At 33.8% G+C, this 24797-nt stretch overlaps 1 protein-coding gene across 1 annotated transcript in view; it reads left to right on the top strand.

The window, feature by feature from the left end:
* The window catches only part of FMN1 (formin 1), a 145266-nt gene that overhangs the window by 93541 nt on the left and 26928 nt on the right, over positions 1-24797 (top strand). Inside the window, exon 13 of the mRNA XM_049825227.1 lies at positions 8232-8324. Coding sequence (XP_049681184.1) covers positions 8232-8324 — 93 coding nt within the window. The remainder of the gene's footprint in view (positions 1-8231; positions 8325-24797) is intronic.

Here is a 24797-nt window from a genome sequence, read left to right as displayed (position 1 = left end):
GAGTTGACAAAATGACACTCTTTTCTTTCTCAGAGTTTTTTGACCACTTTTTGAATAGTCTTTTGCCTCAGCAGGATGAGATGTATTTCAGTTTGTTTTGATTTGGCAAAGATACAACACAGGCATTAAAAAACACATTTTGTATATATGCGTTGGATTCTATTTTACAATAAAACTAACGTTTTGACAGTGTTCCACTAGTAATGTTCATATGTGAATACATTAAGTGGAAATTTTCCTAAGTGGATCATTTCTTAAAATTCCATTAGATTTTCTAGTTTTTGATAATAGAGAATAGTATGGAATGGTTTTAATAAGATTCAGAAATATAATAGAGGAGCAAAGCAATGATGTTTCAGAAGAGTTTATTTCCTGGAAGCAGATGTCTGCATGTGTGCACAAAGGCAATGGAGAAAGCTTTCTGTTCGTTAAACAATGGCTTGCTGTTAATTTTTTCTTTTCTTTTTTTTTTTTTGGCTAAAGAATCCTCGGCAATTTCTTGTTAAAAATCACTCTGCAAATGTTAAGATTCTAAAACGGATCTTGGAAATACCACAGTTACGTTTTTTGTGCACTTTTCAGTGTTCCCTTTTATATAAATAAATAAGTGTGCGTGTGTGTTAAGCATTAGTTACATAACTATGTAGTATACATCTGGGAACAGGAGGAATATTGTCCCTGTCATTGTGTATGGTGGATAATGAATGATGTAGTTTGGAGAGTGTGTAATAACTAGCGTTGGGAGGAACAGTGACTTCATATTTATGGACCTCATCAGCTTTTCCTCTTTGAGGGAGTATGATGTAAATGAAAAGGCAGATTTCTGCTAGAATTGAGGCAGTCGCTTATGTATTTACTGCCAATGACCAAAGATTAAAAGTACATTAATTCAGACAGTGGGATGCAAATTAGTAGTAGTGAGGCCAATTAGCACTTTGAGAAGTGTTCCTGCTAATATTGTAGGTAGTTTATGAATTTACATGATTTTAAACCTAAGCAGGATGCTCTAGCTGAACCAAACCCATAAACTTGGTAGAAGAATTAATTAGGTGGAACTTTATGATCTGTCTTGCACAGAAAGTCAGAGATCCAGCAGTCCAGAGGGAAACAGGAGATCACTTCTCCAGCCTCTACAATTCCAGCTCATAAACATACTGTTTCAGCCATTGCCTAGCAATTCTCATCTATCTGATCCCTTGTTCACTATGCTAAGTACTTATGTGTTTGTGTGTTTGAAAGGTCTTTCTTTTCCTGGCACTGTAAAAATCTTAGCTCATCTGATTAAAAATATTATTATTGCTTCTTAAAAATTTTGTCTTCCTCTAAATTAGCCAGACAAGACTCTTCAATTTCAAAATACTCATTTTTTGTTCTGTTCAGAAAGGAGGGAAATGTTCTTGATTTCTCAGCGGGTTCTGCTAGCACACATTTCTACGCTCCTGACAGATCTTAATGATGTGCGGAGGTCTGTATGTTTGGATCTTGACACTAAATCAAAACTTCTACTAATAATGTGTGCTGGAATCACTTAAGGAATCTTACAAAAACTTGACTGGAAAACTATGAGGGTTTAGTCATTATATTAATTTATATGTACTGTTCAGTCCCTTGCAGTATGCTTCTCTGCTGAGGGGTGCGATGAATGTAAACTACCATTTCAGAGAGAATACATTAACCAGAGTCTCAGATATGTTGCCATGGTGTGAAAAATATTTAGTTTTACTAGCTATCTTTGTTCATTTTGTTAAGTGTATTCTTAGGAAAGAATCTTAACAGAAAGGTTTTAAAATTATTTGTATGAAATGTTGATACCCATTGACAAAAAAAAGGAGCAACAGAAATTTTTCTTCTAGGTTAGTTGAAACTAATATAGACCTGACAGTTCCTCTGCATGCCATTACATACTGTAAAAGTTCAAAATGTTGTTAAACTTAAAAGAAACAAACAAAACCCCCTCACAAATCTTAAATCTGAAAGACAAAGCTGGCATATCTGATCAAACTTGTGAGAATTGTCAAGAAGTCTGACTCTGGGCTTCCATTAAAACTCCATTAGAACAGGTGAACTTTACCGGGTGTTTTGTATGCCACTAATTCAATTATTTGACTTTCCACAGCTTAGGACTTACCACTGAAATGTTTTTTCTGTCTCATTTATATGTGAGAGCTTGAGCACCTAAACAGATACCTGTTTCTGTGTGTCATGAGGAAAATGTATTTCAAACAAAGGTTGGACTGTTTAAAGTTTTATGTATTAGCTTCTATCCCATGAAATGGCTTTTTAAGAAAACTGAATTATTAATGAGTGATGAAAATAATTGTACATAGAAGCACATTTTTTCTTCTAAATTAGCTGAAAATAACTTTATAGAACAGTAACTATGCAAGCAATTAATAGGTTAGAATGGTGTACTTAGTTTTATGTGCGCTAACGCTTTTTTGCATTAAATTGTTGACCTTTATTTAACACAATAAAAACAGAGCTTGAGAATAGAGTACCACCACAATTTGATCCTGTTCTACATTTTTCTCAGATACTTTTGTTTTCGAAAACCTCACACCCCACTTCATGGCATTTCCCACTCTATTTGGTTCAAAGGCTTCTGTATTAGTCAACCCAGCTCTGGCTAGGGTGTTAGAGCTTGAGCCTTTGTGTGTTGCTATCATTGAGATGTGTACTGATTATAAGTGTATGTCCAAAAATGCAAATAAAGTACTGTCTCTGAAACTTTTCTGGGTCAGTAGCAGCATAACCACTTGCAGTTAGAAGTTGTCAAAATTCTTATACTGTACTCTGAAGGAATCAAGATAAATCTCTTCCCTTCTTCTCCACATTTATTTAAAATTCTATCTGAAAAGCAACATTTACTTGCAAGTTTATAAATAAGCACAAGAGCTGTAGATGGCACAGATATAATAGATTGTAATAAAGCTAACATTCTTATGTGCATACCTGCAGTAAATATGTATCTAAGTTGCATGTAATAACAAGAGAATATAACCAAATCCTGCAACACTGTCCAATGGGCAAACATGCTTCTCTCTAAATTTTTGTTTAACTTAGAAAGTTGTTTGCAAGTAAGAAAATGTAATAAAGCAAAACCAAACTAACTAAATCTTGAGGAAGTTATATAGCACTTGCTGAATAATTTAAATTTATACATTTTATCTGAAGTTTATTAGATTCTTATTTAGGTATATAGGCCCAAGTAGTGAAACAGTCTTCTGCACTGTAAAAAATCATGTATCCTCTCATACAGAAATTTGGGGTTATTTAGTGCTACATTGAATTCATTTGTGGTATGGTTTCAAATCCCCTTTGAAACAGAAAAGGTAAGGGTTCTAAAAAAGAATTATCAAATAGTAACCCTCCTGTCAAATATAAGCCTGCATTATAACAAGAAAATAAAATAGCAAGCTTGGCAGTATAACCTGCTAGGCTCTGAACAGACAAGAGGAGGTGAGGGCGTGCGTTTAGCAGCTTTCATAGTGGCATAACTCATGGGGGATAGTGTCAGTGACAGGTTTATAGGAATTCGTGGTGTTGATACTTGGTTTCACTGTCAGGATGATTCCTGTAAATGCTACTGGTGGGTTCTGGTGAGTAAATAGTTAGTAATTTACTGTTATCATCATTAAACTATTTCTGGGGTTGCGTTTACTTTAAAAATGGTGCTTAAAATATTCCAAATCCTGTCTGATTGACACTGAAATGCTCTTTACGTGAAAGTTTGTTTATGGGCAGTGATTCTTTTGACAGATTTACAAGTGTCTGTGGAGTTTTAAAAGACTATTGCCCAACAGACATTAAGTGAGAGACATTCTATTTTGTAAATATTTTCACTTATATTGGGGATTTTTAAAGAACTTTCTGAGCCAAGTACTGCATTAAATCTGAAGACAGTGGCAAACTGATAATCAGCAGTTTCCAGCTTTGTTTTAATGTTTTGCTAATGGTTTCCATTTCTGTGGCCAAGATTTGCAGTGGGTGAAGCATGATGTACATCCAACAATTTGTAAGGGCTTTCAAATACTATTGCATACTCGTTTGTTTTTTTTTTTTGCAATAGCTCATTTAGAAATAAACAGTTTTCAAAGTAGCATATTACTTTTGATTTCACTAACATACAATGCATACCAAGAAAACAAACCAGAAGTTTATTACAGTAATGGAGAATTTGCATCTGTTTGAACTCAGTAGTGATGAAACAGGTTATTTATTTTGGAATGAGATAGTGAGAGGAGAAGTGTACGTGTGGTGTGCTAGCTGTCAGATTCCTCAGAATTCCTTCAGATTCCTAAATTTCAGAAAGATTTTTTTCCAGAAAGAAGCTATTCAGATTTTATTTCAAAGAAAGAATGCATAATAGGATCCTTTACCTCAGAATCATTGAAATAAAAACCTTGCTAAAATAATTTTCTTTAAAAAAGGAAAGGGTTTCTATTGTAGTAAATGTGAGAACAAAATATAAAAAACTCATGTCATGTTCCCTCAAATATGTTATAGCATTTTCAGCAAAGAAAATCAGAGCAACTGATAGAACAGGACTTTTTAGTTTTAATTTTTTTATGTAATGTTTCGCATGACTTGGTAATTTTTATTTTTTTTTAAACAATACATTTCAAGTAAATTTTTGAGTAAACAAACAGGAAATTCAATGAATGTCAGTTACCAGAAACCTTTATATTATGTTGTGTAGAACTGAGGCAGGTCACAGGGTTGTATGGTAGCCTTTCACCAATACTACAAATTTAGGTTGACAAAGACCAGCTGACTTTAATATGTAGAATTACAACTACCATTTTAATCAAAACCTTTGATTTAGCCCTGTCATTAAAATCTTTTTCCTCTTCCAAGTGTGTCTTTATTTGTATCTGATTTGTGATTCCTTTGAACACACTTCCACCATTCTTTGCCATATCTATCCCCAGGCAGATTTGATGGTGTTACAAAGTTCTTCAGCTTAAAAGATACATTTGATTGGTGGTCCTACCCATAATTTTCTTATAGGTTTTGGACAAGGAACCATTATTCTGCATAGGATATTTCATTATTGAAGGGAAGACTGAGACTGGAGAGATTTCAGCAGGAATACAGAATGTTTGAGACTACAGTTCTAGCTGAACTTCATGACTGTCTTCAGCCAGTGACTCCATACCTGTGTGGTGTGTCTTATTTTTAACGTTAGCAAGTAAATAAATTCAAATTTTATTCAAATATTTCAGTGCAGTTGACTTTAAACAGAATTAGTTAACCTGCAGTTGCCCAATTATTTGTTTGTTTGTAGACCAAAAGTATAGGTTATTGAGGGAAGTATAACCTAAATTCAGTCAGTTAAAGGAGGATTAAGCAGTATAGGGCAAATACATTGCTTTTGTGATTAACAGATTTTCACTTCATCACTAATGTCCTTGATTCCTTTAAGTGAAAGCTAAAACTTTCTCAGAGCCCTTCAGTCTATTTTGGCAGTTATCTGAAAGAAATTTGGGAAGTAAACTGATAGATTTTAGTTTTAGATAGATATCATCTAGATATATCAGCAGCAGAGAGAATTGTCCAAAAGTCTCTTTGTAAGGCTTTCCAATAATGTAAATTCTTAGAGTCTGCCAGCATTTACTTGACTTCTTTTGTCTCATTCAGTTTCATTGTTCTGAGATGACTTAAGCAATGCAAACTGGTATCTCATCTCATTTCATCTCATCTCAAACTTTTAGAGTTGTAAACAGTACCCCTGATTGACTTATTCTACGTCATCTGTCTCATTTTCTCTTCCCTTCTGTGCCTTTCTTTTTACTCTTCCTCTCCCCTCATGCCAAATGTTGATCTTCTTGTTAAGGATGTTAGGATTCTTCTTAAGAATTCACTATCCAAATCAGCTTTTTCTCTATATGCTGGTACTTCATCTTGTCCATATTTCTTGTAGCTTTTGTCATCTGATTAAGGTTAATGTTAGTCATCTTTATTTATGTCATCTAAAAACATGTAGAAACAATTCATCCTACTCTTGGTCATTTAAATATTTACATGGGACGTATCTGAGTAACCTTTCTAAGTCCTGTGTTATTAAAACTTATTGGATGCATCTAAGAAGCTTTCAAGACTCCAAACAATGCATTAGCACCACCACATGTTTGGGAAAACACCTTTCTAGAGTATGTTAGAGTATGTTTAGATACTACTGTAGCTACAAGCTAATTATTATAATACATGGTCATGGAAATCTACTTCTGCATAGATTTATATGTATTTATTTATATAAGATTATTATAAAATAATTATTGGCTTTCAGTCGTTGCAACCTTACATGATTGTAATAATCATGTGCCTTCTATAGTCACTGTGTACAAAATGCCTGAACACAATATGTGTACTAATACTTTTACACTTTTGCATTTTATATTTATCTAAAATAATTTCTAAATATAGCCTTATATAATTTTCTGTAGATTTGTTTAAACACAAAGAAAAAACACAAACATGTAGCTGCTACTTTGTTCAAACTTCCAGTCAGAAACTTAACAATACTGTCTCAGTTATTTTGCTAGATATTTTTCCTCTGTACATTCTAATGTATCCATCTTCTTCCAAAGTAAAGTGTTAAAATTTGCTTGAATAGCTGTAGAAATCTCCTTCTCATTCTACAAACATAAATGTTAAGTATACATAAATTTCATTCAGTGTATGATAACAGTCATGGAAAGTTCAAATTTTTTATGGTAAAAGGCATGTATCATAAGAATATAATCTTTAAAAGTCATATAAACTTCCCTGATGTGTGATTTGTTTTGCTTAATTTAATTTATTAGTGACACAGAACTGAGCAGCTAATAAAAGACTTTCCCAACCTGTTATGTTTAAATTAACACTCCATTCTGCCTGCTATCTGGCATACAAACAAATATCCATTAGCTTTACTCTGAACAGTTTCAAAGGTCTGTCTTATGCTACAGGTTGCAAGACTAGAGATTAAAGGTAAACTTAGGCTGCAGCCCAGGTCATTTTACATAAGCTCTGGAGCTCCTGAATAATGTCATAGTCCGCAACCTACATGATTTGTGGAGGCATGCTAAATTAAAATATACAGTTAGGTGGGAGCAGGTGTCTTTTCAGCATTTTTCCATAACAACAGCTGTCCAAATGTATTTCTGATCTCAATTAATCGAAAAGCTGACTTTTTTAGTAAGGCCTGGTGGTCCAAGAGTACTATAGGCACGCTACTAGTTGTACAATGAAATGTAAGCATCTGTTTTTGACCTTCCATTGACTTTTTTCACGGCACTGCAAACTTACATTAACATGACATTTTAATTGCAGATTCTCAGCTTCTGTTTCCACAGTTTTGTATTAATTTTTGCTGCAATAAGTTGAATTATATAATGGTGGTAGCAATATGGTGTGAATATGTTTCATGCAGCCAAACTGTAAGTCTTGGGTTTAACTCCAAAATAAATTTCCACCTAAATTTAGCTTCTTGGGAATGAAGAGTTGTGGGGCAAAAAAATAATCTTAGAGTAGTTAATGAATTCATTTGCTAAATGGAAGGTAATTGCATTTTGATTTCTGACAGTTTTCATTTCTTCTTCAATGTGGAATGCTGGAATCTACATAGTTGCTAGAAGTTCTAGGAATGTTAAAATTCATTGGTGAATAACTTGAAGTTTTTAGAAATGGGCATGGCATCAGGTCTTGAAATAACAGACAGATTAAATAGTAAACAAATTGCAGTTAGGTGTAAGTTAACTTTCTTACAAACTTCTGCTATTTCATATCATGGCCTGGAATTTGAATACTTAAGTAAAGCTGAATTCCTGCATCTGTGTTAGGAAAAATGGTTAAGTATAGGATGCATGGCATTCATTGATTAAAATCAGTCCAGATAAAGGCATCCTCCACTCACCACAGAAACAAAGTTTAGACCTTTAAATACCATCTAGAATTTGTGTGTGAGGCAGGTTCTGTTAGTGGTAAGTCTCAACACACAGCTGGAGTTTTAGGACAAAGTCATTAATAAAGACAAATTCCACTCTTTAAACACATATAGAATTTTTTATTTGGTATGCTAGACTATTATCGATAATTTTTATTTTAATGAAATTGCTGAATTCCTTAGTGCTTATTATTTCAATTTCCTCTAAAGTAAGTCTAGGTGACTTAGATGTAGGCTTCTACAGTGTTGACATCCTTCTGGTAGGCGAATTATGCCATAAATGTCTCTCAACTTCTTTTTGTAGCCTCTGAAAAGCAGATGAAGTTAGTTTGCAGAGAGTCTTCTGAAGAGCATCTCCAGCCCTTCAAGGAGAAATTAGAGGAATTCTTCCATAAAGGTAACCACATTTGAAAGAAAAAAATATAATGGCAAATAGTGTAGTGTTTTACAAAGTTATACATAATGTAAGCTGCATTAAATACCTGTTGCCTCTGAAAATTCCTACTATCTGTTATGGATTATGTTCCTAATGTGCCTAATACGTGTTAAGAATAATGGTTACACAGATCTTGGACATCACTTGTCAAAGATATTTGTTCCCTTGATCTCACCCATTTCCTATTGATTGTTTTCTGCTTTGTTCTTCACCATTATTTGTATGCAAAATGAAAAGATATTCATCATAGACCAGATTTATCAGAGGGAATATAAAACTTCAAGTTTATAAAAGACTATAATGAAAAATACCTTTTTAGAGAAAGTCCACATATATACATGAAGTAATGGCATCTTTTATCAATAGTGTGGGCTTATGAACTGACTAATTCAGATTTAAAGGTTTTGTCTTGTGTGAGACAGAAATAGGCATAAAGAAGTGATTTACCAGGGTAGAGTCTGGAGACAACAGGGGTGAGATCCAAGGTACAATTTGATCGTCAGTTCAAGACAATGTAAACACAGGTTGCTGCTTTTGAAAAGAACAGTCCTGCTCTCTCCTGTTTCCCAGACTATGTGTTCCCAGTCAGCACCATTGTCTCTGGAGCTGTGCGAAACAGATATGGGAATAGATTCCCCTACCTCAGGTTCTAGGAGTACAGACTATTTGGGTAAACAGAGTAAGTGCTGTATTTCTGACGACTATATTAAGAATTGTTAAGAATTAAATATTACCAAAAGGCTAGTATTTCTCACAGAAATCATGAATAGTTTAACAATTTACTGTTTGAGGAGTCAAGTGAATTATTTGAATCTATTAATCCAGGCAGAATGTTTACTCTTACTGGTCATTTAGATTGTTGTAATAATTTACAGATTAGCTTAATTCTTTTTATAAAGATTGTCCTAATGTTTTTTTAATAACTTTATTTCATGAGCTGTCTTATTAAATACTTTGAAAAGTGTAAACAGGATGCTTTAAAAGTAGCAGTCCCTGTTAATTTGTATTGTTAAATAAACTAATATTCTTCTTCACCCTTCTCCCAGGCTATGGAGCTCAATGGATATATTTATTTGATAGATTTTTTTCTTTTAGTTGCAAGTGTATTTGGGCAGTATTAAAGTTGCAAATTTCTTGCCACAGAACTCATAAACAAAAAAAATTGTAATGGAAATCTTTATGTCACTACAGAACAGTTGTATTGTCTTTCCAACTTATTTGATTGGAAATCTTCACTTACATTTTGACAGTAACATCAAGATTGAGATAGTACTATATATATTTCTCCAGAACCATTATGATCTCCAACATGCTTCTTGATCTTGCTTGCCAAAGTATTGTAGCAGATCAGTGTAATTGTATCTTGTATAGATTAATTGATTCATTGTACTGTATGAATTACCCTGTTAGAGCAGCTCAGAAATGAACAGTCTGTGTTCTTTCCTCACTACTGGCCAGAAGTGCATCAGAGCAGAGCAGTCAATATGGTAGACTCAGGTATAGATCTGGGCCATAATTCAGTTTTGCCCAGGTCTTGCCAAGACCCTAACCAAATGGTGTCTTCCACGGTCATATCACAGATTCTGTAATTCTTATTACACCCTAGATATCTTGAGGACTGTAGTTAGTCCGGTAGGCAGCTAAGCACCACACAGCTGTTTGCTCACTCCCCCTCAACGGGATAGGAAAGAGGGTAGGAAGGATAAAAGAGAAAACTCACGGGTTGAGATAAAGGCAATTGAATAGGGAAAGCAAAAGCCACACGCACAAGCAAAGCAAAATAAGGAATTCATTCAGTACTTCCCATTAGCAGGCAGGTGTTCAGCCATTTCCAGGAAAGCAGGGCTCCATCACATGTAACCACTACTTGGGAAGACAAACACCGTTAACTCTGAATTTCCTCTCTATTCCTCCCTCTTTCCCCAGATTTATTGCTGAGCATGATGTCATATGGTACAGGTTATCCCTTTGGCGGATTCAGCCAGCTATCCCAGCTGTGTCCCCTCCCAACTTCTTGTGCACCCCCAGCCTACTTTGGGGGGCAGCATTAGAAATAGAGAAGGCCTTGATGCTGTGCAAGAACTGTTCAGCAAAACATGGGTGTGTTATCAACGCTGTTTTGGTCACAAATCCAATACACAGCACTATACGAGCTGCTATGAAGAAAGTTAACTCCGCCCCAGCTAAAACCAGCAGAAGGAATAGCAAATGTATATCACCACAGTCCCAAACAATAAAGGCAACACAGTACCTGGTTTCTCCTGCAAAGCTGAACTACCCTACTTTCTGATTAGTAGAATATGATAAAAATACCCAGTTGATCTCGGAAGATTAGTTCTGCTTTAGAGGAAATTGCAATTTAATTGTGCATTATCAATTCAAATAGAAAAACATATTCCTCCAAACATTTACCTTGTTTATGCCTATCAATGTGAAAATTGAGATGCATTTACCCTCGTAAATGTAATGTAAATGTAAATGTACCAGTGTAACAGAAAATTTTATCCTTATGTTTGTGAATAATGTATATATTTTAAAAAAAAAAAAAGGAGAGGATACATTCCTGCACGGTGTCCTGGGACAATGTGTTCTTTGTATAAATTATTAAATTTATTGGACACTTTTTAGTGTTGCAGGTTTTTTGTGTTCTAGAAAGAGTAAAAACACATGAATTACTTGTCCACTTTTTTCTTAAGTTCTTTTGTTCTCCTTCTGCTTTATAGTATTATGTTTTATGGTATCTAATCATACACATTCAATTTTGTCTAATATAACTTCTTATCTTTTGACCTTTCTGTTTCATCTACCTTTTTCTGAGGTGAGTTGTCAGTAGGTTGTCAGATCCTATAATTATTGTTCCTATTTCTCCTTCAGTCACCTGGTTGTTTTGAATCCTTATAATTGGTGGGTGGTACTTCCTGTGGCATTAGAATAGAAATCCTATAAAATTCTACACTGAAGATAGGTAAAAGTAACACAGAAACCCATCTTGACTTATGGTACTAGAATAGGCATTGGACAAATGTCAAGCCTAGAGGTTCAGTTTAGATAAGTGTCTGCAAACTCAGCTGCTTCTCTGAAATTAGGAGTTAACTGATAATACTGAGCATCCGTTAAGCATCTGCTTTCAGTTTTGTTTGTTTAAAAAAGAGTTGTGGCTGGTTCAAGCAAATGTAAGAAAAAACTGTCTGTTATCTTTCTGCCAGCTCACAGCAAGTATCCAAAGCTCAGATGCTTTTCTGAAACTTCTGGCTTGAATATAGGGCTGGAACTCATAGATATCCAGGTTTTTCTCACACGCACAGTTTCCCATCATTTCTAGTCAATGCTAAGTTGGAAATACTGTAAGAAAAAAACCATATTGATTTGCTTAAACTGAACTGTTTACGTTTCCTAATTATAATTAATACCAATTAAATCTAATACTTGCTGTGTTGCAACAAAAACCACTGAGAGTGTTATGGAGACTGACATTCTAAAATGCTAGAGGGGATAAACTGTACTTCTGCTGATGTCAGTGCTGTTTTGTATAACTGGATGTAATGTAGCCTACTGCCTTCAACAGGGAATTAGGTGCCAGAACCTTTAGGTTCCATTCCCAGTTTAACTACTTGACATATGATGCTAGGATAGTTGGTTAATATCTTTGTCAGAGTGCGCTTTGCTTTTCTGGTACACAGAATGTTAAATAATGATTTTTGCTATTTTTTGTAGTGAAGGATAATCTTTGTCAAGTACTTTGTGATTCCCACATGAAAGACATCATGTGTAAACTGTGTTAATACTTCAATAGCTGTATTTTATATACCCCTGCTTTTTGAAAAGGGCTTAGATTATTCCCAAAGTGGAAATAATCTTTAATAGATTAAATTATATGCAACAAATTATATTAGTTTTACTATAATACGGAGACCTAAGAATTACTATAAATTCATATACACTTACTCTGTTTCTAGTGGAATTACTGTATGGGTTTTTTTCAGAAATATGTTCATAATGTTTTCCATTTAAACTGCCATTATATGCAAAAAGAATTTTGAAATTATTAAATTAATGGTTGGTTTGGAAAGCTCCTTAATTTATTAAATTCTTGCTCAGAATTGCTTAGAAGAAATGTCCTTTCTTGATATGAAGCTATCTCACACAAAAAAAAAAAATCAGAATAGTTAGATGAGTATGAGAAAGATACAAAATACTCTACTTCAAAAACGAGAAAAGAAAGAGTTTGGTTACTGCAGCTATGAAGGTCACTAGAAGGGATGTTGGCCAGTAGCCATTGGTGTTAGTTTTTCATGACATTTTTTATTCTCCTTGTTCATTCTCTCAAGAATAATACAAACCAGAAAGTAAAGGACATACAGGAGTAGGTGACTAGCCTTAATAAAATTTATTTCTCATTTTGCCACTTGACCGTTTCATATTGTTTATCCATTTTAATAAATGTGGAAATGCATAACATAGATTCATGCAGGATCTTGCAAAATCTGGTCCCAAATTCCCCTTCATTGGTTCCAGGTCAGAAAGTATGTAAAAACTTTAATCTGGGCTCGATTTCCTCCCTTTATATACTGGAATGTGCAAATCAAAACGTCTTTATACTTCCTAGCAGTTAGCATAGGAAGAGCACAGCTGCCTCTCTTTATTTCTCTAAGAATAAAGCATCTTGATGATGACGACTTTGCTATTAAAGGAATTCATTTAGTTTACAGCAGAGACTGGGAAGCAAATAGTCTGATGTCAAGACACAACAGTTTTTGAAAATCATTAATAGTTGAAAGCTAAGCTATTTGGGAAAGGCACATGATACACTGAAGTGTCCAAGGTAACAAGCAAGATGGGGGGGGGGGGGGGGGGGGGGGATTTGTCAAATAGAGTAGATCTGTTGAGATTAATCCCACAGTAAAAGAAATTGTCCTGTCTTTAGAATTCTAGCCTAGCACTTAGGAAACATTGGTTAAGTTCATTACTTTGCTACAACTGCTGTATGTCTTACACTACATAGGAGATCAACACTGTGCAGTCATGGGACCGTACAATAGAAAAATAGAGTCATAGACCAAGCTACTCACCACAGCATTATGTCAGGAGGTAGTGCATGTTTCAGACAAGGTTCACAACCACGTGGAAATTGTCAGTAAATCTGATTTTTACTGCTGAGTGATTTCTTCTTAATAATTTTAGCCAGGCTGCAGTAGCTACCTGGGCATGCATCCAGTCTGTTGTGCTTTTTAATGTATTTCTGGTGCAGAACAGGAGCTTTGATCCACATTTCCTCATTTGCCTGTTAGAATGCACCATAGAGGGTTGTTGAGCTAGTGTAGTGGGAAAGAAAATAAATAAATTCTATTAAGGCTAGCCCCCTTCACTTGGATGTTAACTACTTTCTGTGTTATATTATTCTTGGGGGGATTATACTAAGAAATTAAGAACTGTCGTGAAAAAAAAACCATGCAGCGTACTGGCCAGAAACTCTGATCAAAACTGCTACACTCTCTGACATGAGAATAAGGAAGATGAACAGGGGGACTTGTGTGATTTTGCAACATACCTGGCTGCCTAAAAAGGTAGAGTGCTAGCTCCTGGCCTTTTCAAAAGCGTGAAGCAATTTAGCATTAATTGTTTGATCTAGGTTACTGCAACTACATAAAGAATTGTTACTTCCTTTCTCCTGCATGTCTCCATGCCTTCATGCCTCTGTATCAGTTCCACCTTCATAATTTCCAGAAAAATACTTTCAAGTAACAAATTCTCATTGGATACTGCAATTCTGTATTTTCTTACAAATTTGTTCAGTAGTAAGAAGATTAAGTACTGATTCTGTATTTGGAATCACTGGGTTTTAGATCACAGAGTTCTGAGTGAAAACTTTTTGAAGTCTATTTTACGTATTTTAACCAAATAATTGAAACCATAAATCATTTAGACCTTGATTTCAAGCTAGCATCCAGGAAGACATTTCTATTATTGTTGGTTTTCATTCCTAATATCCCTACTCAAATAATTTTATGATCATATTACTTGTTACCGTCTTAAATTTATTTTCATCCAACCTTACTTGTTTCTATTTTCTTCCTCAACAATACATAAAATGCCATCTTACAATAGCTTTCATATAAGAAATTTACACCACTAACTTTTCTTTAACTCTATTGTAGTATATTTCAGCTGGCAGACTTTCAGTTTCTTGTTGATTATTTCCTACTTGTTCCTGGGTATATAAATATTCCGTCTTAAATGTTGTTCTTGTGCTATGGGTGCTCATATATGGTGATTTATTCTCTTAATCTAGTAGCACCTGTTGTATTAACCCAGGGAAAACAACCTTCCTTCTTTAGTTTATGGCCCCATACGTATTTTGAGTGTATGACAATGATAGTATAATTTCTTATATTACAGCAAAAAAAGTCTTTCACTCAAAACTCCACTGTTTTTCAATCAAAGCAGTCTATGATGTATAAAGCAGGATGCTAACGTCATTTAGTAGTAGTGAATCAGAAGTCAAGAATACTCCAAGACACTATTATCAGTACCATCTTCACAAAACAATATTATTTCTTGTTTCTCTCTTACTGTCAACAGGACATACCTTTATAAATTTTAATACAGTCAAAGATTAGGAAAAAATTTACATTGGCACTTATTTCCTTTAATAGTCTGAGAACACTATATTGTTTTTAAAACAGGAATAAACATTACGTTTTAAGTCCTTACTCATAGCAGTTTGGTTGAGCTTGCCTGTAATGACTTTCCAAAATATCAGAAACCCCTGAGAAATACTTAAAATTCTTGCTTCTTTGCAATAAAAATTTATCTTTTCTCCCCAAGAAGAATATTAACAGAAAGAAAAATACTCTAAAACTGTATATGAAACTAAGTCACATACTTGTCTTCCCATTAGTGTTGTACTCCTCTACCTTAATCTGCATATCAGATTATGGTACTTGTGTTCCATTTTATTTGTAAAGCTGTTGAACGTTTTAATGCTGAATAAGTGAAGCAAGAAAATACAAAATAATTTTTAAGAGCACTGAATTTCAGTAACAGCTGCCTTTTAAAATACATTGTATAAATAACAGCAACAGAGCAATAGCACTTACAAGGATCTTACAGTTGTCCTGTTTTTGTTACCTGCACTTGTGAAGCTGCTTCTGTCAACCAAAAAACATATCTCTGTAAAGATAACCAGTTCTACAAGACATCAGACTCTCTTGCAGATTCTGTGACTATCCAGTCTGCATATCAAATACTGATTCTTCCTTTTGTGAATAAACTGTACGAATATGAAGACTTATAACTTCAAAGCTTTATTTTCTGTTCTACTTATAACTCTTTTTTTCCCTTCATTTGTTTTCACTGAGATGTTTTATTATCTCTGCCACACATATGCAGTTCTCACATTAAACAGTGTGGGAGGATATTTATGTCCAGTGTCAAACATGAAAAATATGTCATACTTCCTTGCAGTGATAATGTTTGCTTAAAACTTTTTATCCTTCCCAGCAATGATATTACAGTCCAGGCAAAGTTTGTGTTTAGATCTGGAACGCTGTTTTATATGCTAGCAGCAGAATTACTTTAATCTTTCAAACTGTTTGTGACAGTCATAACTGTTTTCATCACTCAAAGATCGTTGTATTTAAACAGATGAAAGAGTGATTTACATAAATTGGCATGAGTCTGCAAAGCACAGAACCTTATTGCTGTGGTACTCTGAGATTGTATAGTTAGACAATAGCCTCAGTCCATAAGACACCAAATAAGGTGTCCTGGAATGTGATTGCATCCATATGCCTCTAACTAATGCAATATTGACAGTGAGCTGATTCAAAGAACAAGAATCTGGTCTGAAATGAATGTTTCCTCCTACACTACCAGAAGAAATACCAGCATCAAAGTCCTGAAAATTGATGTTAATTAAAACTATTACTTTTCAGGAAACTTTCAATTGATCATTTTTGAAACAGATATACATCCAATTGCTACAATCACTTCCACTATATCATGAATTACTATAAAAATTGGAGGGTTACACTCCATTAGAATGTTTAATGTAGAAGGATTTCTAATTAAAAACGCAATGTCATCCTGTCTTAGAAGACAAGGAAAGAATCTCTTAGAGACAACACTTACTTCCAGCTTCTTTTCAATTTGATTGTGTTATACTGGATTACTGTGGCTGCTGCAAAGTCACTGGTATTTCATGATAGGGAAGGATTTCCTATTAATAGCAACTGAGTGATGAAATGAATGTTAGTGTTGATACCCTTGATTTAATAAAAAAAAATATTATGTATATTATAGTTATAAAATCTATACCTAGAATTTCTGATGCCTTAGTATAACCACTATCCGCTGTCTGGAGTCTAACATTTTCTTTAAATTCTCATCAAAACCTTTATTTTCTGTTCAATTCCACTGGATTTCTTCCAGTGCCTGTATCATAGGCTTGTAAGTAAACAGAACCATAGGTTATATAGTTTGGGTTTTCACAGGGATCTTACTAGGCTATTCTTTTAGTCCAGCTGCTTTCTTCTTTACTTCTTATTAATTTCCTGCATGATTTCCTATTTATCTACTTATCTTATTGTGTCATTATTCTCTGTACTGCAGTCAACTCCACTAGCATGCAGTTTATCTGAATTTGCTCTCCTATTTACATTCTTGTCTTACCCTATTTGTGTGGATATTCAAAGTCAGTGAACTGCATAGAATTTAAATCCCTATCAGAGCTTTCCTTGCCAGGAAATTGGGATGCTCACTGATTCATTACTTTAGATTATGTATCCTATGAGCAAGTGCTTACATATATGAAAGATACTACTGCAAGGAAAGAGCAGAGTCAAGAATTGGAAAGGATTGGGTAGAATTAATTAATTTGCTTACTAAATAATGAAAGGCCCAAATACACTTGCTCTCAAAAGACTTTAATACCTACCATCACAATGGTCACTCTCGCTTTATGTTTGTCCCCTTTCTTTGTAATTTCACACCATAGTCTTTGGACTAAGCTTGGAAATACCCTTCACTGCTACCATAATACAAACTGATTATGACAATAGCATGCTTAATCTGATATGCCTTTATGTAGAATTTCTCTGTAGACTTTTGTAATTTTGGTATGTTGATAACTTTTCTCAATTATGTTTTGTACCTGTGCAAACACATGGATATCCTGTTTTAATGCTTTTGAGCATGATTGATAAAAATATTAGATGCTGAAATTTTCAGCAGGAAATTGGAGCCTTCTAGATTAGGTTCTGTTATGGTGTAAACTGTGTTTTCCTTTTTTAAGCAATGATAACAGGTAAAACCTGTAGGCCAGACAGGAAATAGCCATCAGAAGAAAGCTTCTTTCTAAGAAAAAAGGTAAATAAATTTGACACCTGAACTTGTTGAACAGGATGTAGCAGGACCATTTGTTTTGAGAACAAAAATAACAATCACAATGTTCGTAGGACAATTCTCAGAAATTTGAAGCTAGTTACAAGACAAAGCACCAGCTTGCTACTAAGCTCTCAAAATTGGAGAATGACACAGTAAAAACACGTGGATGATACAGTGTTGTACAAATTACAGCTGTGATAAAAGACAGACTTCTAAATGTAAGAAAAGTCTGATTTCAGTTCAACATTCAACCTCTCCTGCACCTTCTGTGATATCTTTGTGCGTAAATACTTAAGATGCCAGGGCAGGGTATTTAAAAGTGTACCTTTGTCCTGCAAAGAGCCCTTACAGTGCTGCCTTGTGAACACCTTGGCAGAGGTGGAGAAATGAGCAGTTTTATTTCTCTTAAGAGATGTAGGTATGGAATTGACTGGCGTGGTACTTCTTTCATGGCATGTAAATCAATTCAAACTTTTAGCATCAGGATTTTTCAGCTATCTAAACTTTGTCCCAAGTCAGCTATTTTTAAAGTGTCTAAAAAATATTTCTTAAAGGACTTCTTTTCAGCTACGGTATAGCATATTTTAGGATATAACTGTTGGTACAAAGCATGTGTATAAAGTCTTTCATCTTGAGAATGCCTTACAGTCTGAAAATTCTCTCCACAAAGTGTTGCCATCTCTGGAATGGAACATGGTATCAGAGAAGGTCCTAGTGCCCTAGGACAGGCGGGGATACCTGACTAGACACAGCAGTGTAGCTTTTGTGGCCATGCAGAAAACATTAAAGAATATAATGCTAAAAGGAAAAACTGCTCTATAGAATGTATTTGGTTTGATTATCTATAGAGTTATCGGTACCGTTTATCAGTAAATGTTTATAATATGTTTCCTTACCTTGGGTTTTGCACAAAGGGCCTGACCCAGCATTGACTTAGAGTTGAATGGGATTTGGATAAGGAATATTTATGTTTAAGATTATTTAAGCTTTCCACATCAGGGATTCTTTCCTTACATGTAATTGGGCAGTTGCTAGGACAGAGAATCCCCAAGCTTAATTAGGAGAGCTGACTCTACATTTCTGTTTGAAATAATGGTAGGGGAACTTTGACTTTCCTGCCTTTTAAATGCCAGTCATTTTTCATTTTAATGTAATTTGATATTGGTTTGGTTTTGATGTGAATTAAGTAAATTGTCTTAAGATTTAAAATTTATTTTCAAATTTTAAAAAAAAATATTTCCAGGCATTTCCAAAGTACATTATTATTTTTACTTTGCATATGAATTTTTAAGTCCAGTCAACATTTTCTTGTTCTAATGGAGAAAAAAATAGAGGAATTAACCTCATTATGACTGCATTATTGCAGCAGAATGAATGTAGATACCAATGATATTGGTATGGTTTGTGTTAATTATTCTTAGAAGTAGTTTTTGTGGTTTTTAGTAGAAAAGGTCAAATCAAAATGGTAGTCAACTAAAACTTCAACTGTGACTACAATTTTATATAACTCTTCTACTAATAGGTCAGTTGGAATTGCCCCATTTTTTTAGGATTTTAGGTAAATGATCATTATTGTGTATTTCTGTTCTTCTGTCTGCCTTTTGCATGGACCTACTGTTATTATTGAGTAAAAGCCATTTCCAAGAGATAGGAGGTACCTCATGAACAATAAGGCAATGATAAAGCCCCAGAGGTACAGTGAGCAGAATGCCTGCAGTCATGGTCTTAGCTGCTGCACTCATATTCCCTGGTCCTGTTATGTAATACTCATATTCTCTTCTTTCCTTTTACATGAGGATAAACATGAACATGTAAAAATGTTTACACCCACTGTAGGAGAGGAAAAATCTGGATACTCCCAGCATAGAGCTCAACAGAAAATAAGCAAGCTGTAAAAAAAACAGAATAGATCAGGTAAATGTGATAATAATTCTTATTTTCCCAGTCTTAAATTAAGCTAACATGAGATTTTTTTCTTTTGTATATACTCTCATTTCTCTCATCATGGTATCTGAATGCTTTCTAGGAATGAATTAAATAGCCTGACTAATGTGTTGCACATGCTTTGCTTTTCCCGTCATCCTTTCCCGGTAAGGAGAATAGTAGGGGTTTTATTTAGAAATTTAGAGATCCTTTTTAAAAATATATTCTTCTATGTGTTAATTAAAAAGAAGGCAAGCTTAGGAAAAATCTATGCTTCGTATTTGAATGCAACTGGGTGTTTCTTGTAAAAACATTGATTAGATTCTTCTAATCAATACAAAACACATAACAAAATACTTTTTAAAGTTAGTATCCCATATTTTATTTGTGGCAAGCAGGAGAAATATTGCAGGTCCACGTTTGCCTCTTTTTTAGGTTTTGTTTCAAATTACAGGCCTTTCAAACTAGTAGCTAGATAAATTTTCCTGCATAAATCTAAATTGTAGAAGAACTGAGTTAAAAGCAAGAATTAAGTACATTGGTAGTATGAAATCTTTTGACAAATATTTGTGATTTTGTAGAGGAAATTACTACATTTTTGTTTGGGAGATTATTGAGCCTATATTATGATTTATTTTTTTTTAAACAATCTATCATAACTATTTGTGTAGAATGAATGTAGTCCAACAGAGGTGATTTTTCTGTTGATGTGTTCTTTATGTAGAAGTTAAATAACATACACATGCTTTTTCATAAAGACATATGTGATTTTTGAGCAATATAATTTCTTTATTTTGTACTTGTTCTTTCTTGTTTAATTCTACCTATTTAAATTTCGTATTTCTCAAGCTGAATCTTAGGGTTTCATACTAAATATGAACCTTTATAAACAGAAAGGTTGTTGGTTAAAAATCCAGGTTTTTATTGGAAAAAAATTTATCTCTTGTATAAGGCATACTTTTTTTTTTCTTAAACAAGATCCTGCTAGGTGTTCACCAAATCCAGTTTGCATTTAGGTATGGTGAAGACAAAAACATTGAACTTTAGAAGCCAAACTATATCAGGTTCAGTGATGTTAATAGATAAATGTGGAGAAGTTTGCTGTATACCTTGTTATACCTGATCTGTAGTTTTATAAGAAATTTTCAAAACAAGGAGTGTTCATTTGGCACACTTCACATCACTAAAATGCAGTTATGGATGCTAAAAAAAAAAAAAGGCAAAATCTACCTTAATGTTTCACCTTGCTTTTATATGTGAATATCTGATATCAATACTTAGATTTAATTTGATTTTCATTTTTATTTGATTTACCCTTAAATATGGGTAGCTGTGTATTTGAGAATCAGTTTGGGCTTGAAATTCTCCTGTCCTATCCTGTCCATACAGCTGAACAAAAAGGGGAAGGTGACTGTCATACTTCCAAGCAGCACATTTTTAGAAGGTCAGGACGATTAAATTCGTTCTCAATAATGTAGTTTTTCTGTTCATGCTTTTTATTGACAGTCTTTGTTTTTTAAAGAACCTTCATTGCTTTTTTTATTTAAACAGAAACGTAGCAAAGAAACAGATGTCTCCCATATAAAATATGCAATAAATCTTGTCTCACAAATTCTTTGCTCTGAACTTTCTGACAGAAACTGTCAAATATCCACTTTAATTCTAGTATAAAATGTTCACTTTGTGTCATGGCGCCAACCACCATATGCTGGAATAAAGTCAGTAACCAGCAATAAAAAAAGGCAACATACGCACCTTTGAAACAGTACAAGCAATCAACAGTGAGAAAGGTCTATATAAATCTATGGAGAATTAATCTCAGCTTTGCCACTATCCTGCTGTGCATTTACAATGAGACTTTGCTCCCGACCACCAGAAGTGGCTTACTTTGCAGGAGGAGGGTATCCTAATGAGGGGAAAATGTATGGAAAACAAAGCAGCAGCTTTTAACCCCCCACCCCCATCCTTTGGATCACCTAGAAGAGCATGTCCTAGTGTGTTCAAACATGTGGGGCCACTACACATCACGTATTGCTGTACTTTAGCTGATCATGTGAAACCAATCTTGACTGAGCTCAATCAGCAGAAATGACTTTAGCGTCATAAATCATTGTTATCATTCCACAGGAGGAGGCAATGCTATGCCTTTTCTCTCCTAAAAGTTTTCAGGCCACAAATTTCACAAGCTTGTCTGAAATTATTTTAATTATTTTTGTATAATTATTCATTCATTACCCACCAGATTCATTGTTTGTTCACCATTGAATTTACTTTTTTTTTTAATATCCTTCCTATGTTTTTGAGCAGACCTCCTGCTTCTTATTGGTTTTAATAATCGTTCAACTATTTAGAAGTATTGTCCTTGGTATGAAAATGTGCTGATCCTTAACGTTTTTACTTCTGCTTACAACAGGAGATTGTAGTTACAGATAATCTGGGTAGTTAGTTTTCCCAAACACAGAAGAGATGGGATTTAACCTTGTTCTGTTTCAAAGGATTATAACTAAATTTTCAGTTCCATAAACTGTTTAGATACATTAGTCATCACAAAGATTCATCTTGGAATTAGACCACAACATTATGAAAGTTTATGAAAAAGAAATTAGAATTAGAATATATTTCTATAGTGTTTAAGTACTAATAGGCTTTAAAAAATATTTATTCTCTGGAACCACAAGTGTGGGAGAATGAGAGATTAATGGCTTGATTGCAATTTAACAGAATGCAGTTTCAAATAATTTAATTGGAATAAATTTAAAAATGTAACACTAATTCTTGCTTTGTAATTAATAACTCCAGAACACAGAAAAGTAAGACTAATGTTAGTCCTAATTTTAATGAAACAATTACCTTTCTGTGTAGAAGCTAACTGGAAAAGCAGCTTTAATTTAAAAGTCTACTCTCATAGATTACAATAGAAGCATCGTACCAAGAAACATACATTTCAAGAACTATAGGAAAACTTTATGAAAATAAATATTATTTTTTTTTCCTTCATAGTTAGTTCTAATGTTCTGGTAAAATGACCTTAAAGACATTTTCTGGCACATTTATAGACAGCATTATCACTTTTAAAAGAAAACATAATTTCCGAGGTTTTTTATTACCTATGATAATAAACACTTTCTTGAATGTGTTGCTTGAGTGTGTTCTGCTGGTGTTGTGTGCCTCTGTGTGCGTACAAGTGTCTACAATTTGTTATGGTTTGGTAACATTAAAAATACTGAATCTTTTATAATGTTTAACAATTTCTGTATGGTAAATGTTATAATTAACATTTAGTCCTTGCCCAGTACCTAAGATATGGGTTGGTAACTAATATTCCTGATTACTTGTGGGGAAACATGTTTGTTAAGCAGCTTCTCAAGACTGCACAGAGACTCTTTGTAAGATAGAAACATTTGTACATTTTCATCACTGGATGTGGGTTTCTTAGTTAAAAACAATTTTTGTACCACTGCAAAGGAAAATAAACTTGTAAGGACTGTTTCAGGGAAGCATGATTAAGACCTCATGGCAGCAAGTGTTCAGAAGATTGTTTTGAAAGGATTTAAGATGTCTATACCAGTATTTAAACCATCTAAAAAAAAATTGCATAGCCAAATCCCATGTTAAAAATGTGAAGTTTTCTAATTTAGAGAAGAGGTAAAGGAAACAAGGCTTATGTGATCACACTGCCCGTTGATTGTTCCCCTGCCAATAATTTTCAATGCATTGACCAATTTTGACCAACTGTGACAGAGTTAGAGATCCTAAGATATTAAGCTCCTAAAATCTCAATAAAAATATGTGCCTAAATAGACAAGAGTGACCCTATTAGCCTTCCAGGGAGAGAAAGGCTGTATCATGAACTCAACCCTTAATTAAACATTAATGAATCCATCTGGGAACTAACTCTAAAACACAGATTCACAGTAGGCCAAGTTTCATTGATTCCATTGCTCCCAGACCTTCTTGCTTAACTGATACCATAGAAGAAAGATCTCTTGATGGGCGTGGGATTGTTTGTGTTGGGGATTTTTTGCATTCTAGTATACTGGAATAGAAAACTATATTAGACATACAATATTTACATGTAATTTCCAGGCTGTCTGTTGAACCCCATGAGTTTGTAAAGCCTACCAATTAGAAGTTAGTAACTAGATAAAGTAAGTTTATCAAGTAATACCTATTAGAAAAATTCCTTGCTAGGAACCTGTACATAGAACACTTAAGGTTTTTTTATTATTTCTGAAATATAAAATATTTATAAACAGCTCTTGCACGAGAATGGTGGATGTAGCCACATGAAGTAATTTGCAGTCATATTAAGTATGTATTTTTCAAATTTGAAATTAAATACAATACAATAAAAACCAAAACAAAATGGAAAATGTTTTACACTGTATGTATTCTCTCCTGATTGTTCTGTTTAGATATGAATTCAATTCTTAAGCAATAAGAATTCTTTTGTATAGAACTAACTTAAAAGTAATATTATTTCTCAAAAGATGGAGTTATATTAAAAGTAACTCAATATAATAATGTAGAAATAGCAGAAAATTGAGGTTCTATGTATAGCTTTAGATAGATAGATTTTTCTTGAGTATATCTCTTCCTAGGACAGGATACACACCTCCTCTAGAATTTCTGAAACTTCATAACTTGCTAAAAACTTTTAAGGTTGTTGAGAAAGCCTTTTCAATAATTAGAATGAAAAGTATAAATGTCTGAAATTACAGAATTCTTTTTTACTGTGAGTACCTAGTTTCTGGGAACTTCTATACCCTCTGTTGCTATATGCTTTATTATAGGATGTGTTTCAAAAAGTAAAACAGTTCTAAATTGGATTCAGTCTGTATGAAATGTAAGACTTTATCCCAGTAGCATATGATACTAAATTAGAAATTGAATTTCCATGTCTTTAACAATTCCAAAACCCCAATTTCCATAGTCAGTACCATACTTACTCTTGTTAGTCAAGCCATGTTTTCAAAATACAGTATATTCCAGTTTTTAAATGAAAAAAAAAAAAGAAAAAAGGAAACTAGAGATGATCCCTTTTCTGATGTTACATTCTCCTGCATTCATCTGTGTATTTTTGTGAATACTTATTTGCACTTGACATTTGTTAATTTTTTTAAAAGG

Source organism: Accipiter gentilis, chromosome 22 (assembly GCF_929443795.1).
Source record: "Accipiter gentilis chromosome 22, bAccGen1.1, whole genome shotgun sequence".
NCBI classification, from domain to species: domain Eukaryota; kingdom Metazoa; phylum Chordata; class Aves; order Accipitriformes; family Accipitridae; genus Astur; species Astur gentilis.
This window is presented reverse-complemented; position numbering and strand designations above follow the sequence as displayed.